We start from the raw sequence: 17,079 nt of genomic DNA, 5'->3' as shown, positions 1-17,079 counted from the left end.
GGGAGGAAATCGAAGTAGATTTCTGCATTAAAATGGTCAATATGTAAAAATTACTATTTAAACTCTTGTATTAGTTACATAGCTCTGTGTAAAGACAGAAACTTAAAATAACAAGGAGAGGTGTCACTGCTTTATGCCTTAAATTTACCTCTTTCTGTAGATTAATTTCATTACAGATATATGTATTGTCCGTCATAACGTACCATTGCAGTAAAGTATAAAATCCTAAAGACAGCCTTTGGCTGTCTTTCCAGAAGGTCACAAGTCCTCCTTCTGTAGTTTGTTGCCTGTAGCAGCCTCTTCCTTTTATCCCAGATATGCTGTAGTGGCAAAAATAGCACTGAAATTTGTGTTTATGTAGCTCAATCTCATTGAGTCTCTGTTTCCTGAAGACACAGAAGAAATAAATACAAAAAATTTAAAAAAAAAGAAAATTAAGTTTTATAGAGGAAAAATGTGAGAAAAGGCCTGGAAAAGAGGGAGGTTCGGGTTTGGGGGCATATTTTTACCCACTTCTGCATTACGAACTAGTAGCCACCAGATGGCACAGTAACATGGGCCTGAGCAATCTAAGTGTACTTCAACTACATATTTCTGTAGAAATGTTCAAATACTGCTGTTCATTCTTAACATGCAGCATAGTTTTATGTGCAGCACAAGGAAGAACTGTGTGCTTTTTACATTAATTCAAAATGTATATAGTTTTAAATCCTTTTTTCCCTTTGATCTACTGGGAAAAATAGAGTATTTCTTAAACAATTAACTGAATAATCAAAAATTATAATCCACATAATAAAATGTAAATAAGAGATATCAATGAATTTTTATCTTAATGTCGGGTGGAGTCCCTTATCTTAGCTATGACATCATATGTCATTTAAAGCAGTCATATTTTCTAATCATTCTAATCTTCTTGTTTCCTTTGCCTGTATTTCTTTAAAAAAATAATATTTTCTTCTAGCAGCAGTGCCTAAAGAACCCCAGTCATGGATCTGTGTCTCTTAAGTATGCATTAAGACAGTCCCTGCATTAGAAAGCTTAAGACAACTCCTGCAGATTAAGACAGAAGAACAAGAGAGCCCAAGGTTACCAATAGATACCCTTTATACAGCTAACAACTCCAGGAGCCTGTGTTCCTGAACTACCTCAGCTATTTGGAGAGCTCTGAGGCAAGAAGCCAGAATTGTTCACAAGAACTAGAGAACTAATTTTTGTTTTGTGACCTTCCTGCTCACACTGAACTGTCAAAAATGTCAGGACTTATAGACATTGATTCTCAGAGGCACACAAAGGTCTGGATGGGGACTGGAGAGGGAGTTGCTTCAGAGTTCTGCATTTGTTTGTAGGTGCTGTGCCACCCCAGAAAATGGACTGTTGGTTGCATGATCTGCAAAATGCCAGATGTACAGAGAGACATTTCACCAGACACTGCCTTGTCAAGGTGTTCTCCTTAACTCTTTAGTAATCTTATATCCCAGAGAAAGCACAGCCTGCAGTGTAGAAGCCTGTTGTATGTGGGGATGGGAAAACATTCCCTTATGCTGTGACTCTGTCTCTACTGCATGCATTGCCAGGTTTTTTGAATGTATATTTGAAGCCTGGTTCAACTACTATGAACAGTCAATCAGGTCTATTTTCATGTAGTTACACTTAGGATATGTGGTCAGAGTGAAGATCAGAGTCTGCCATCTCTGTCAGAGATGTTTGATTTTGTTCCTGTGCTTCAAGAAATTTATGCTAATGATTTTCAATATGAATATAGAGAGTTAAATTCCTGAACACTAATGAAGGTCACAGGGAAGAAATTCCAGAGCCTCCTTGGAAAATGCCATTGATTTATGCTATGTAAGAGAACAGGGTAGGAGATTGTAGTTGTCTCTTCTGACTTTGGAAAACAATTAATCTCTTGGGTTGTTTGACTGAAAGCTGGTTTCCTGCTAATGCAGAGTGTAATGTTTCTAGTAACAGAAAGAATTTCATAAGTAATGTGAAATTTTCATAGTGTAAGTCCATTTCTCAGTCTGTCTTTCCAAATAATTCTCATAGTTTCATAATTCAAATATCCAAAAATCACATGGGGTTTACAGTTCTTTGTAACTTCACTATCCTGACAAAGAGAAGACAAAATCACTGTAAAATATTTTAAAATATTTTTCTTTCTCTTTGAAATTTGCAACAATTCATGTGATCAATGCATAAGTGGGTAAAAATAGAACTCCAGGTTTTCTTATGGAGAGTTTAGACTGGTTTTGTGTTTTGTTACCAAAATTAAACCAAGACTACCACCAGGGGTTGCAAGTGCTTCAGTCTTTATTTTATGATAATAAAATGTCCACCTGTTGCTAGTGCTCTGGCACTAGTCTTTGAAATGTGCTGTTCACTGCAAACCCAAAACGGAAGTAGCTGAGGGGAAAAAAACAACCACTGAAAAAATCCCTGGATTTTGGGATTTCGGGGGCTTTGCAATAAAAGGTATAAGGGAAGTGTGTGTGACACGCACATATTGGGTAAGTGCTGATGTGCATTTCTGTTTCTTTCCTATATTGTGGGGGTTTTCTTTTTGGTTTTGGTTTTTTTTTTTTTTTTGTGTCTCCCTTGGCTAATGTAACATTACCAAAAGTACCCATTACTGCAGTGTGCATCAGTCATTGATTGACACTGGGCTGGTGGTGAACCAATTTCATGTCCATTTGTAACTAGCAATAAATTGCTTCTTACCCCTCTCCAGAAATGGAAATAATGCCCATCTGAATCTACCTGGGGAAGGTGAAAATCAGCTATAATTGTGTTTCTGAAGTGGTGCTTACTATGCTTCTCTTTATAAAATGTGTTCTGAACTCGTGCAGCTCTATCCACTGATACCATGTATAGAGTTTGATGAGCAGACAAAACTTATGATAAAGGAAGAACTAGTAAAATGAAGCTGTCATATTAGCTGAATTTTTTGTAGGGGAGAAAACAATCTTTCTGGGGGAAGAAGAATTGTTAACTGGATCTCATTATAATAATGCACTTTGGAAAATGGGTGGTTTTTATTAGTTGTTTAACAAGCTTTCATGTACAGTTATGTCTGGCTGCAGGTATACAACATGCTAAGATGTTCAGCATATTTTCTAGCAATCAGTGAGGCCAGATTTAGTTTTCTGGATGCTGAAAACAAAACAAAATATCCAAGAGAAAACGGGTAGAGGGGATTTATTGGGTAGAAATGCAGTAAATGGTGTAAAAGAACCCCTTGTAGAAAGAGTTAGCAGGCTCTGAAAGCCCTCAGTACAATTCCTTGTATATTGACAAAGATGGCATACATCACATAACCTCCAAACCTTTACAGACGATTTTAAATGGTAAATTCATATTTTTTTCTTTGTTACTACTTCAGTATGACTGCCAATAATACATTATGATTCTGCTACTGCTAGTTTAAGGGCAGAACAAATGAAAATCTAGTCCTTCAAAAGGTCTTTGTCTCCTAGTGTTTATTCTCTTAACTCTCATTTAGATTTTGCAATGGTTGCAGTTATTTCACTAGGAAAATAAGAGCTGTAATGCATAGTTGAAGTCTAAATAGTCATTGGAGCTTCATCTTTCAATCTGAAACAGTAGTTTGGTGAAGATAATATCTGTACTCAGCTTTTTTGGTTGTTTGCTTCTGCTCCCATACTGCCTTTTTCTTTGTGCTGGGATGAATTTTTATGTAGCTTTGTAGGGGACTCAGCTAGGGAACTGGAACTGCCTGAAAAAAAACACCAGACAATTTTAGCTGTCTTCAACCAGATCATTTGTCATGTGTGGTTCACTGCAAGGCCTCAAGAGTGGCTGTTTCAGTACAGGGAAAGGGACACTACAGAAATATGAATAAGAAATCAAATGTAGAAATCAGTCTTGCTTCCCAAATAAACAAGTTTGGGCTTGTTTAACATTTTTTATTGACTTACAGCCTCTGACCTAAGTCACAGACAATTGCAATAATGATGAAATGGCTGTAAAAGAAAAATAAATGTTAAAAATGCCTGTGCCTGTATTTACGTTATCTGAATATAGCATCAATACTTCAGTCCTTGTGAAAAGTGCTGCTTTCATAGTTGAAACCAAGTAGTTTGCAAACACATCTTACATGTTTTCAGTTTAAGTCAAAACAGTGATTTTTGTTGTAGTCAAGGTTAGACACTATATGGGTACCTACAGTGCTGTGCACGTTACTAAGATGTAGTCACATAGCTGGAGAGTGCTGCTGTATCCCCTCATCTTTGTCGTGTTCATGTGCCTCACAATTCTACAGCCATCTCTGATTCACACTGAAAGGCACTTGGTGGTGCTAATGGGGAAAGGTAGATGCAGATCTGGTCACACATTTGTTTTATCATGCACAGAAATACAGCCTCGCATCTGCAGCGACCTTCAAACAACCTTTTTTCTTCCTTAGCAGAACTCTCTCAGCTCTTCACAGTTGCAGGAGTCTGCACATCCAGAGCTCCTTGCAAGACTGGCACTTAATCTGTAAGAACTTTAGAATGAGTGGATCTGTTTGTGTTCATGAAGTCTATCAAGGTGGATTAGGAGCCCTATAAAATGCTATGTTGTTTTATCAATGCTATTCAGCATTACTGTACAGAGCTTCATTCTTAGATTAGAGACTTCATTGTAGAAACTAGAGCTAAAATACTGCCTTGCAGTTTTCCCCAGTTTCTCTGTAACTCTTTTCAACTCTAACCTTTCTGTGAATTTCAGTCTGGAATATCTGGCTATTTTCTTTCCTTCTGAAAGTTTTTCACCAAACCTCTGAAATGTTATTATTCCCAAGGTTTGTTGTATCTCATAAACAGCCATCACTTGACTCACAGCCTTCCAATACCATTCACCTGTTTTCTGTTTCTGGCTGAAAGTCTGACTGGTGTCCTTGCACCATCTCTAACATAGTCAGTAACAAAAGCTGGCAGAAAAGGCATTTTAGTGAGTCTAAAATTCACCAAAGCATGTTTGAGCGATTTGTGCTATAGGTAACAGCTTATTAATTTAGTACTGGCAAAAGGAGCTCCTAGCTTTTCCAGCTGCTCCTCTTTTATCAGCATTGCTGCACACCAGCTGAATTACTATTGCATGATTTAAAGTCAGAGTAAGATTAACTTAGCTTGAAATGTTCCCTAAGCTACTGGCCAAAGAACCCAAACAAGAATGCTACTATTGGAATAGCACTTCACTCTGCTCAGCTGGTCAAGGTAGAAATCTGTGTGATACAGTTTTTACCTGTGTTAAAATATGTGGTTTCATGATGCAAAATTGCACATCGCTGTAGAGCCCTGTGATATGTATTTCAAGTGACACCTGTCCGTCTGTCTTGCTGAGAGGTCTTAATCTCAGTCATACTATTTGCTATACTGAAGAGGCCCTAAGTAGGGCAGCTTTCAAACCTCTGGTCTTGTCATCACTGTGTGAAATTTAACCATTTTCCAAACTTGCTGGTACATGATATCCCCATGACTGTGTATACAGTTCCATTATTGTAAGATATTCCTTCAATTCTTTAAGGAGATTTTTCCCCTAAATGCGTTGACAGATGTGGGCCAAGTCTATGCTTTCTAGGTTAATAACCATTAGAAACGTGATCACTGACTTCATTAAATCTTACTATTTATTTTTAATATGTTCCAATATCAAGTTCAAATTGGCCAGTATGTCTAACAATTCCCAACAGCAAAGTTCTTGGAGAAGGAGCATAGCAGCAGTTGGCAGCGATCTCACAAGGTCGCCTAAACGCCTAGTCCTGTAAGGTTCTGCATTTATTTTCAACACTGGTGCTTATAGGCAAAATATCTTATTTCTTTACACATGGGAATTTTCTGTGTGATTTTTAATTGCTAGTTCTACCACTCTCTTTTGCTTCTTAAAGTCTTTGCCATCTTATATGTGTATCTGTATATCTTATAGCAACTTGCAGGAAAAGAAGTAAATAACGTATCTGTAATGGATAATATCAAGGGAAAAAATCTAAACTTTCAAAACCTGTTATTTGAATCCATTTTGATTTTAAGAAAATAGGTTATTATATAACAATAGGAAATTCCGTATTCTGGTTCACTACCTGCGAGAAAAATTATTTAAGAAGAGTATACATGTAGTTTTTAATCATAATAATTTTTAGCCATCTTCTTTGGGGTACAGAATTGGCTTCATTGTATTTGTGTCAGACAGATTATAATAAAACTTCCTTAAATGTTTTTCACTCTTTCCAACAAAAGATTTCCTCTAGATTTAACTGTTTGGGATTGTATCACAACAGGTGAAAGTGGGTAAAACTGTTTAGGTCATTTTGAGAGCTGTTTTGTTTGGCACTCATCTGTCACATATTCAATATGAGTAGGCTTGAATTTCCTAAAAGTAGGTTATTGGTGTATGGATTTGCATAGTAGCAGATTTGAATTTGCTTTTTATGAACTCTTGAATCTCAAGCACGTGTCAATATAAACAATTTTCTACAACTGCACAACTTTGCTGAATGAATTGAACAAATCACTACAATGTAAAAAGCAACTGGATAATTTGCCATCTTATTCATTGTCGTTACCTATCAAATGACAAGTGACAGGACAAGAGGAAATGGGCTCAAGTTGCACCAGGGGTGCTTTAGGTTAGATGCTGGGAAAAATTTCTTCACTGAAACGGTATTCAGGCATTGGAGCAGGCTACCACAGGAAGTTGTGGAATCACCATCCCTGGAAGTGTTCAAAAGGCATGTGGATGTCACACTTGGGAACATGGTAAACACGGTGGTGCTGGGTTAATGTTTGGACTCAATCTTTTCCATCCTTCATGATTCTATGATCACTACCATGGATCTTACCATTCATCACACACAAGGCTAAGCATGTTCCAAATAGGTATTTGCAAAGAGAAGGCTCAAGAACTGGAACCCTTTGAAATTTCTTCCTAATCTATGCCATGAAGATCATATTGTCTCTCTCTATTAGGTCAACTCTTCCTTTAGTCTGGTTTATAATTCCAGTTTTTATCACCCATGTGGTAGCTTTTTAAAATAATACTGCTTTCTTCCACACATCTTTTCCTACCTTGGAGGGATCCTTTATAAACATCCAAGTGACACCCTTACTTTGATCACTGATTCCTTCTTAAAATTCTCATTTACTCTAATGGCTTGTAAAAAAAATGCTATTGAATAGCTGCCAGTGTGCTGTGACTGGCAGGTATCCTGTCAAGAAAGTATTCTTCAGTAGTTAGTGTCAGCTAAACTGCTTCTTTGAACACATTTGTAGCTTCCTGTCTTATGCTTGGATCATAAGGTCCTAGGAGGAAACACCTTCTTGGAATTCTATGGATGTACAGCAACTATGAAAAGAAAGCGCTAAACCAGGGACCTAAACCTTGCCATGCACACTCTCCTGTAATTAAAGTAATGAGTAGTCATAATTTAAAAGCTCAAGTTCTGTCTAAGGTGCATGCTATTGCTTAAAAATACTGCTGGTTATACAGTTTTAATTGTGATTCTGTTTGGGATATAGGGAGCAGAGAATGTGAATTTACCCAAAAGATCTTTCGTGAATGAGATTTTTTATTTTCAGTGATATGAGAAAATATTAACAAATATGAAAATCAGTTTTCTGGAAGTTCTGAATTTTTTTTGGTTATGAAGTAGTGTTGTCTCAGAGAAACTGGCACTTAACAAAGCACTTATTAAGACTGTTAAGGCCAGTAAGCAGCTGGTCCTTGGTTAGGATAGCACGCCTTTCTCTGTGTCTAAGTCCGAAAATACTGTGTATCTCTAAGGCTGAATAAATTCCGTATGCAGATACGTTTCCTTGGAAACAACTCATAATTTAACAGCACATGCAGCAATGCAGCCCTTATGTAATTTATTAATGTGAAAGACCTGGCTCTCGTGAGCCTTATTAAATAGATCAGCCTGTATTGGCAGGGAAAAGGAATTTTCTTTGATTACAAATACAGCTTTTCAAGTGCTATTAGATAGTGACATATTTGTGAGTGGAGTTGATACTACTGCTATTGTGCCAAGTTCTATTGCCCATTTGGGTGAAACAGTTCAGACACTTTCTTTCTGACCAATATGAATACTTAGGACATTCTTCCTATTCTAACAACTTCCCTCTCTATTACTGCTAGGGTGCCACAATGTAGAAAATGTTGTCCCGGTCTTCCTTTTTAACATGCCACATTCTAGGGAACAGAATTCCTAATCTGAGTTTAAACAAAGGAAAAATTTCCATTTGGTTCCTCCTCAGAGCGCTATTGCAGCTATGTCCTCATTTGTTTTGCAATAGCATGAATGATCCTCCCAGATCTATATTTTTGACTCATAAAAATATATAGTGCCTCTGTTCCAAAGCAATCTCCAGACTGGACTAAACAACAAGTATATGCTTCAGTAAAGCATATACTTCAGCAGAATTGTTAGTGGCAGGGAATTACTAGGAGTCAGAATGGTCCAGTCAGCTTCTAGGCAGGAGAAGGAAGTTGTTCATCTTCTGAAATTTTTTGACAGCTGAGATATCAAGCTAAGTAACTTACCTGGGCTCATGCAGACTGAGAATTCAGTTCAAGTGTCTGAGGTGTCGGTGAAAGTACCTGTCAAACTGCTTGTGTATAAGTTCTCTAATAAGTGACTTTTCTTGTCCCTTCCCTCAGATTGAATAAATTGCTCATCCTTCCATTACTTTTTTACTTTACTTATGAAGCTACTGAAATGGTCTCCTAGAGTCAATGAAGTGTGTGTTTTGGTTTTGTAGGCATCATCTTTTTAAAGCAAACCCAAAAAACCAGATGAATTACAACAACTAATCTCCCTTTGTGAATTTCTTGTGCTGCTCTTGAGTTTGAAGGCCTTCGTTGTCCCGGGCTTGCTCTCCTAAAATAATTTACCTGGCTTGATGGGCACAGTTTTCAGTTCACTGACATGCCTGAGATCATTGTGCAATCCTGTCTTTGTGACATTTTTCTGTAATGCAAACACCTCGGACAATGTAGATTTTACACTGTGTATTTGTTTAAACAGATTCGCCATGTTCCACAATGTCAGGATACCTAAAGAAAACATACTGAATATAGCTGGAGATGTCACAGCTGAGGGGAAGTACTCAAGTTCAGTCAAGGTATGAAACGAGGTTTTGTTTCATTTATACAGTTCATTAAATATACAAAATATAGGTAGATTAAGAGACAGAGCGTGGGCCTCTTATGTTGGGAGGTACTAGAGACCTAAACCTAAGTAAGGCTGTTGACAATTTCACATGAGATATGAATGCCATTTTCGTAATTCTGTTTCAGAGATGTCTCACCTGACTGATTTTACTGAACTCAGTGCTCTTTAAACTACCCCACTGATCTCAAAGAGTTTAGAGTTTGGCCATGTTCAGGCAAGACTGCTCTGAGTCTTGCCTGAAAGTCTTTTCTGAATAAGTCAAGAAACAAAACTGGCCAATCCTCTGTGCTTCTAATCACGCTACCAAAGTTGCATCTTCATGGGGGCTGTAAATGAAATGTTAGCCTCACCATTCCGTCTGTGCCTTCTATTCATTCAGGATGTTAAAGAGCGTTTTAGTGCAGCTCTGGGAACCTTGTCCAGTGGCAGGATTATGATCACGGCTATGTCCACGACCAATTTAAAGCTTGCCTTGGCAATAGCCATTCGCTTCTCAGCAGCTCGCCGCCAGTTTGGACCAACTGAGGATGAAGAAATACCTGTTCTTGAATACCAAACACAGGTGAATACTTTGGAATTCACAGCTATGGACTTTTATATAATGAAATGCAGATTCAGAACTACTGTAGATCACCACAGTAACACTGCAGTTAGCGAAATTTAAGTTGTCTGTATCATCTGAAGCATCATTCTAGTGCAGTTGTGGGGGTTCATTCCCAACTCAAGACCTTCTCCTGGCACGATCAGGCTTTTGACATAAGTTCTTGGAATAGCAAAACCAAAAATATTCATGTTTCTGAAGTACCTAGAAAATTTTGTCTTCTAAATAGTAACCTTTTCAGAGAAAGACTGTCTCATATGCACATGTGAAAGTACTGCACATGTAGGAACTAGTATTTCTTTGAAAATTTTAGTGCTTCTTTTGCTGTTACTCTAATTTTCTCTCTTTAATCTTTATGCTTTAAAATTATAAAAATCAATGACATCCATTGTGGAGAAGTCTCGAGATAGTACTGATTTGGAGGGGAATATAATTAATGTTTGTCTGCAGTTTATGCAGATGAAAACAACTTTTTGCTCTGAAAAAATAGAACAAGAGTATGTGGAGTAACTGGGAAATAGAGAAAACTCAGATCTGCTGAATGACAAAAGTTAAAATATAAGAAGTGCTGAAAACAAACCTGCCCAGTTTGTCTTTGCAATGTGGGTGCTTTTTTCCAGGTTTGCACTTAGTCTTGCAATGTTGAAAGAGTTCATGGATTTCCACAAACTAGTGAAAGCTGCCTACTTTCCACCACTTCTGAATAAGCTGGGATCTGCTTCCCATTATTCTTTGAGTCTCTCAATTTTTCTCTGTTTTGGCCTGTTCTGTGGGTTCTTGCTGAAAATTTCGTTCCCTTCTTCCTTTATCACAAAAGCTTTCTAAGCTTTTCCTTCACAAGCCCCAAGTTGCATGGAGCAACAAAGATGCTTTTTTCTCTGCTTCTCAGCCCTTGTTTGTTTTTTTTTTCACAGAATGTAACCAGCACTAATATACATTCAGCAACAAACAAGCAAGTGAAATGGTTACAACCTCTGTCATGTTATTACTGAAGAAACATATGAATCATGACTGGCCCTGGCATGCCAGACATTTTATAAACACAGGGTAAAAAATATGTCATTGGTCCCCAAAGCTTCAGTGAACTTTTGCACTAGTTTAACAGAATGTTTATCACAAAGTCATGAAATGCAAGAACTTGAATAACATAACTGTAACTTGTATGTAGTTACAATTAGTTATGTTAATAGACAGTTATTGTTAAGTTCTCCATTAAACAGTTTCCAATTTGAACACAGTAAAAATTAATGGGTTAGTTCAATACAATAAGTATTAAAAACATATATCAATTTGTGATCAAATCAGTTTAATTTTTTTTCTAGCAATGGCGTCTTTTTCCTTACCTGGCTGCTGCATATGCCTTAGATTATTTCTCCAAGTCCCTGTTTGAGAACTACGTGGAGTTTGCTGCAGGTGCGTTGACACAGCAAAGGAATCAGAGACAGGTGAGATATTTACACATTTCTTTTTCACTGAGCTCTAACTATAATAAACTGGAAACTTAAATGAAAGACCTACTTAGAAGTCTTAGGCTATGTTGCAATCAAGAATGATGGAGCAATGTCTCAGAAAATATGAGGCTACAAAGTACTGATTAAAGTTGCATTTAGAAAAGCATTAAAATTAGTTTTGATGAAGTGATTAAAGTTTTATAGATTTCTTTGGGATTAAAAGTTATGTTTTCTTGCAGAATTTTTTATCATAAATATGTTATGAGGGTGCAAATTCAGCTCAAATCCTTGCATTAGGATAAATATTTTTAGAGAAAAAAGTTAAGACTTTAGAGTCAATGCTGAATTGCTCATCCACAATCAACCCATTGGAAAGTCACCCCTTTACAGAGGAAATAGTTTAATCTATCAACTCTGTGCAAGGACTGATTCCTAATCAAAATAACAGCAGTATGGGGGTTTTTATAGCATATAAATTTTATTTATTTTTGCAAATTTTGACAATACAAATTGTTAGGGCCTACACACTGGCTGTGAATTGCTCAGATCTTATTTAAACACTCAGGCTTTTTTCAGCTAAAATGAAGCTCATGAAAGATTTTTGTACTCGTCTCTGGGTATTCTAATTTTTCCTCTTTGCATAGACCACAGAAGAATCTGTTTCATTTTTTTATCTGATACTTCATCTCTGGAAGTCTACAGTGCAGTCACTAATCTTAGGCAAAACAGTGGCTCTCAGGAAAAAAAAACATGATAGGAATAAACATCACTGTTAGTTGAAAATGTTAAGAATGTAATCCTTATGAATTTCTTTTGTTTGAGAGGACATCTAAATAAGCAAACAAACAAACAAAAGCAACCAGGGAGTTGCTCTTAAACAAACCTTGGTTGTATCAAGTCACTGTCTCCAGAAACTGGAGTTCCAAACACGTTTGCAAAGGAGGGTCAGCAGAGTTAGTGTAAATGCAGACTACTCTGCTTCTCTGGAAACCAAGGATGTACATTTAAGTTTTCCTATTCCTTACAAAACAGGTGCTTAAAAGATGAGTGAAAACTGTGCAAGGCAATAAATTTTATAAATATCCCCTTGCTGACCAGGGAGAGAGGTAGTGCTTGTGTCACAGAGGGAATGAAGCTTTCTCTGGATGGTCCACCTTCAGACCTCTCCATTTTTGGGAGGGAAAGAGTGACAAGCAGTTCAATGCCATGCCAGCTGGCACAGCTGAGCTAAGATGTACCCATGTGCCCATTACCTGGCATGAATTATTCCTGTCTCATGTAAGAAAGTTGGTGCTGAAAGTTCTTCAGTTTTGTCAGGATTTTTCTGTGGTACTGAAAAATATGCTTACAGAGATCTCAGAAAATTTTATGCATGTATTGACAGTTACTGTTCATTATAAAGCAGTACACATATATATGGCTTTAACTGGTCACAAACTTACTTTGTGTAAAGGTTATTACTCACTTATAACTTGTTTTTCACAAAGGCTGATTTGGGACGTGAGATTCATGCTTTATCTGCTGCCAGCAAACCACTGGCATCTTGGACTGCTCAGCAGGCAGCCCAGGAGTGCCGAGAAGCTTGTGGAGGACATGGTTACCTTGCCAGTAAGTTACAGTCTGCTGCATATACTGATCAGAGAGAGAACAGTTATGTTGATGTGTTCTTCAACTGCTATTCTATCATGATGTCTGCATTTTAGCAATATGTTTAGAAAGTATTTTTTCCTCATATCCATATTTTTAAAGTTTATGTCATTCCTGTTACCACAAAAAAACCCCCTAAACCTGTACAGGATCTGCACCAGCATTTGGACATACTATACAAGCAATTCAGTCTCAGTTTCAAAAACAAAGATGCAGACTTTATAGAGGAAAATTCCCCTTGTTAGATGAGTACCACATTTTTCTAAAATCTTTACAGTATGTTCACTTTCACAAACTAAACAGTGAACTTTCAAACTCCTCTGTTCATCACAATAGTTTTACATACAGGGACAGAAAACTCTCTTGTGTTTTGTCACAAAATAATTATTTAATCTCTCTTAGCTTCCACTAGTACATTGCAATATATTAAATTATGCACTTGTTCTTATTAAGTGAATCGTCTGGGTGAAATCCGAAATGACAACGATCCAAACTGCACATATGAGGGAGATAACAACGTCCTCCTTCAACAAACCAGCAACTACTTAATGAGCTGGATGAACTGCATAAGAGGTAAGTTTTCAGTGTGGAATCTTATGCTGGACCCAACAGTGTGTAGCTAATGGAATTAGGAGGTAATTTCATACTGAAAGCATTTGACAGTCATGTAGTCATTCTGTGAAGCATAAATAATGTGCTACAGACTCTGTCATATGGTACATTCATAATACACAGATATTTGCTGCAAGAAATATTCTTTTTCCTAAATCTTGCAGAAACCAGCTAGATGTTTTGCCATCCCTAATCAGGTTAAGTCGTATCTTACTCCCTGAGAAGTGCAATTTATTTCAATGGAATTACCTCAGTACTGCATTCAGTTCTGGGTTCCTAAGAACAAGAAGGATTTGGACCTGTTAGAGAGGATCCAGAGCACCAAGATGCTCAAGAGGTCTGAAGCACCTCTGCTATGAAGAGAGGCTGAGAGAGTTGGGTTTGTTCAGCCCAGAGAAGGGAAGGCTCCAGGGAGACCTCATTGTGGACTTCTAGTACTTACAAAAAAGAGGGAGAGCTACTTTTTACATGGGCAGATAGTTATATGACAAAGGGGAATGCTTTTAAACTAAAAGATGAGAGATTTAGTTTAGATGTTAGGAAGAAATTCTTCCCTGTGAGGGTGGTGAGACACTGGAACATGTTGTGCAGAGGAGTTGTGGATGCCCCGTCCCTGGAAGTGTTCGAGGCCAGGTTGGATGGGGCTCTGAGCACATTGGTCCAGTGGAAGGTGACCCTGTCCAGGATGGGAGGGTGGGAAATAGATGATCTTTAAGGTCCCTTCCAACCACCCCATTCTATGATTCTGTGATTCTGTGTTGGTAAAGTCATCATAAGTCTGTTTATTGTACTTAAAACAGCTCATATCACCTAACTTGGTAGCAATATCCATCACTACATTTTGTAGTTCTCTAGATTTTGTTTCAGTTTTCCAGCAGTGAGTTTCACTAGCATCTTACAGAGCTGGAAAACTCAGCAATTGGAGTTGAATCTTATGGGGCATAATTATAGGCACTGATGTCAGGTTTTTCCACACTTGTCCACCAGTCCTCTTTTGGCTGAACTAGGCCATAATAAAATAAATATTATGGTCTAATTTCATCTGGCCTGCTGAATGTATGCATGGCTTTGTAATAGGCTTTTAGTTCCAAAAAGTCTGATTTCTTTTCTTATATATCATTTTTATTTCTTTTGGTGTTTCAGATAAAGCTCCTTTTGAATCCCCTTTGGGAACAATAAACGTTTTGCAAGACTACCATCATATCCTTGGCTGGAGATTCACAGCCATTAGTGTTGAAGATTGCATGGACTCCTCAGGTAGCCTTCTGCTGTTGTTAAACTGATTCTAGAATCTTAAATTCCCTTCCAAAGGAGACAATCCAGAGATTTGAGATTCAGCCTCTGCTATTTATTAGATATTTGTCATATTTGCTGACTTTCTTTGTATTACATGCATTTCAATTTACTAAGAACATAGTTTGCATTTCAAAGTAGGTTCTATTGTCCCCAGCCTCAGTTCTGGAATGGAGGATAGCATCAGATATTTTTCTTCCATTTTTGTGTCTCTAAAGTAATATCTGTGATTTAGGGGGTTTGCCACTGTATTGCTGTTTTCCAGTTCTAAGGCCATTGATTGCCACTACCTTCTATCGCTAAAACATCTTCTTTTAGAAAACCACACAAGTGATTTAGAAGTATGTTGAAAAGGCATTAATTTTCTCTGGTTTTGACAGTTGCTTATGGTTGTATAGAGAAAAACGAGTAATGGTAAAAAGAAAATTCCCTGCAGTTTTCCTGGTTTAGTCTGGTGTAATCAAATCAAGTATGACATTAGAAGCCACTCCCTTTTGTGTATTACTGTGAGCCCAGATTGGCCCTTGGAGGCAAAAATTATAAAGAACTGAGCAGATAATGAGAGAGCAAAAGGACACAGAGCTTAAGTGAATCTGTATAACTGAGAACATAACGGGGGAAGAAACTCCAGCCTTGACATATAAGGAGCAATCAAGTTGATTCCTATAATTCAATAACCACTTCAGTGCTCAAATAATTACAGAAAAGCTGAACTTCAGATAGTGATGCACAGTACCAAGTAAGATAGTATCATAATAGCTGCAGGGCAAAATCTGAATCATTTCAAAACATAAAGGTTTATAAGAAAAAGACTAGTTCAAAACAACTGCTTGCTTTCTTGTTTCCTGTATGTCTCCAAGATGCACAAACTGATATGTAAGAACATGTTCTCTCTTCTCTTTCAATACCTACTGAAACAGACTACAGTTTTTAAAAAAAATCTCAATCTGTTTATTGATCCATTCTGTTAGAAACTGGACTGTTAATTTAGTTGCCAAAATTTAGGCAGCATGTAAGCACTGCCAATTGCCTAAATCATAGTCTACACTAAATCTTAAGCTAAGAAACAAGCAAGCAGGATTCAGGCAAGGACTTTATGCTGAATTACTTTTTACCTTAATAGTTCCAGGCTGTTCTTAAAATATGACACAATTATGTACAAAGCTGTTCATTTAAATGTGATTACATTCAGCCATCTTTGCAATGTTGGAAGTCAAGCTTCCATTAAATGTGGACTGTCTTGTCTTCTTGTATTCTCAGACAAGACTGCGTACCTTGCAGACCTAAGTCTTAATATGAAAAAAATTAGCAAGCTAAAAAATTTATTCAAGTCAGAAGTCTAAACTGAGCTGTAGGTATACCTTGTCTTCTAGCTTTGAGTCAGTATGAACTAGTGTATGGTCAGGTGTGGTGTGTCTTCACTGTACAGTTACAGTTTGACTGTGGTCCCCAGATATTTATTGTATCTACAGTAATGGACAAAGTGTAACATCAATTAACATGTCAGTTAATCAACACTTTCACTTTTCATCTCAAGTAACAAAAACTAGGACTGCAGTAGAATTTGCGTGTGACTTCCTGCATTATAAATGTGAATGTTAAGAATTTTGCTTCTCTCTTTTTCACAGTTCCTTTAGCAGCTTATAAATGGCTGGTTTGCTACCTACTCCGAGAAAGTGACCTAAAACTGAGTAAGAAAAAGCAGGCTGGACTAAGTGATTTTGAGGCAAAAAACAACTCTCAGGTAATACTTATTAATCTTTCTTATTTTATTTATTCGTTTTCATGCAAGTTTTTCAGGTCCTGTTAGCTTTATCTGCTTGTGTCATGAAGTACAATTTCCTCAACCATAAAGCAGCAAGTCAGATAACTAATAAAACTTAATACCTGTCCATGTTCTTGGCATAGAACATGATAGCAGGACAGTTACTGTCAGCAGAAGTCTTTCAGGATATATTTCCCTTCAGAAAAGTTGCAGGCATGTGCTGCATGCTGTCTGTAATTTTGATAGCACAACTTATGAAGACTAAATCTACCAGTATTAAATCTACTGCAGCATCTGATTATTACTTCTCCATCTGCTCTTGTGGCCAAATACATACTGTAGGAAAGAATCTTGCTCTGGCAGGTAGGTAAACTGGATGACCTAATAGGTCTTTTTCATCTCCAATTCCTATAGGGCAAAGTACTCATGAAGGATACCAGACTGACAGCACTGGAACCTGAAAAGGAAACATTGACAATTTACATATAGCAGATCCACTCTCTCACCAGAGAGTTTTAACAGCTAGGAATGGCTTAACTCC

The 17,079-nt window shown here is 37.3% G+C and overlaps 1 protein-coding gene across 1 annotated transcript in view; it reads left to right on the top strand.

Annotated features, from left to right (window-relative positions):
- ACOX3 (acyl-CoA oxidase 3, pristanoyl) overlaps positions 1-17,079 on the top strand; it is a 34,547-nt gene that overhangs the window by 9,197 nt on the left and 8,271 nt on the right. The window contains exons 8-14 of the mRNA XM_051798351.1: positions 9,023-9,119; positions 9,549-9,731; positions 11,093-11,215; positions 12,709-12,829; positions 13,322-13,441; positions 14,624-14,737; positions 16,402-16,517. Of these exons, the coding sequence (XP_051654311.1) occupies positions 9,023-9,119; positions 9,549-9,731; positions 11,093-11,215; positions 12,709-12,829; positions 13,322-13,441; positions 14,624-14,737; positions 16,402-16,517 (874 nt within the window). The remainder of the gene's footprint in view (positions 1-9,022; positions 9,120-9,548; positions 9,732-11,092; positions 11,216-12,708; positions 12,830-13,321; positions 13,442-14,623; positions 14,738-16,401; positions 16,518-17,079) is intronic.

This window comes from Manacus candei, unplaced genomic scaffold, assembly GCF_025592945.1.
Source record: "Manacus candei isolate 608988 ecotype Guabito, Panama unplaced genomic scaffold, ASM2559294v1 h1tg000048l, whole genome shotgun sequence".
Taxonomy (NCBI): Eukaryota; Metazoa; Chordata; class Aves; order Passeriformes; family Pipridae; genus Manacus; species Manacus candei.
Note: the sequence above shows the minus strand (reverse complement) of the source record. Positions and strands in the feature narration are given on the sequence as shown.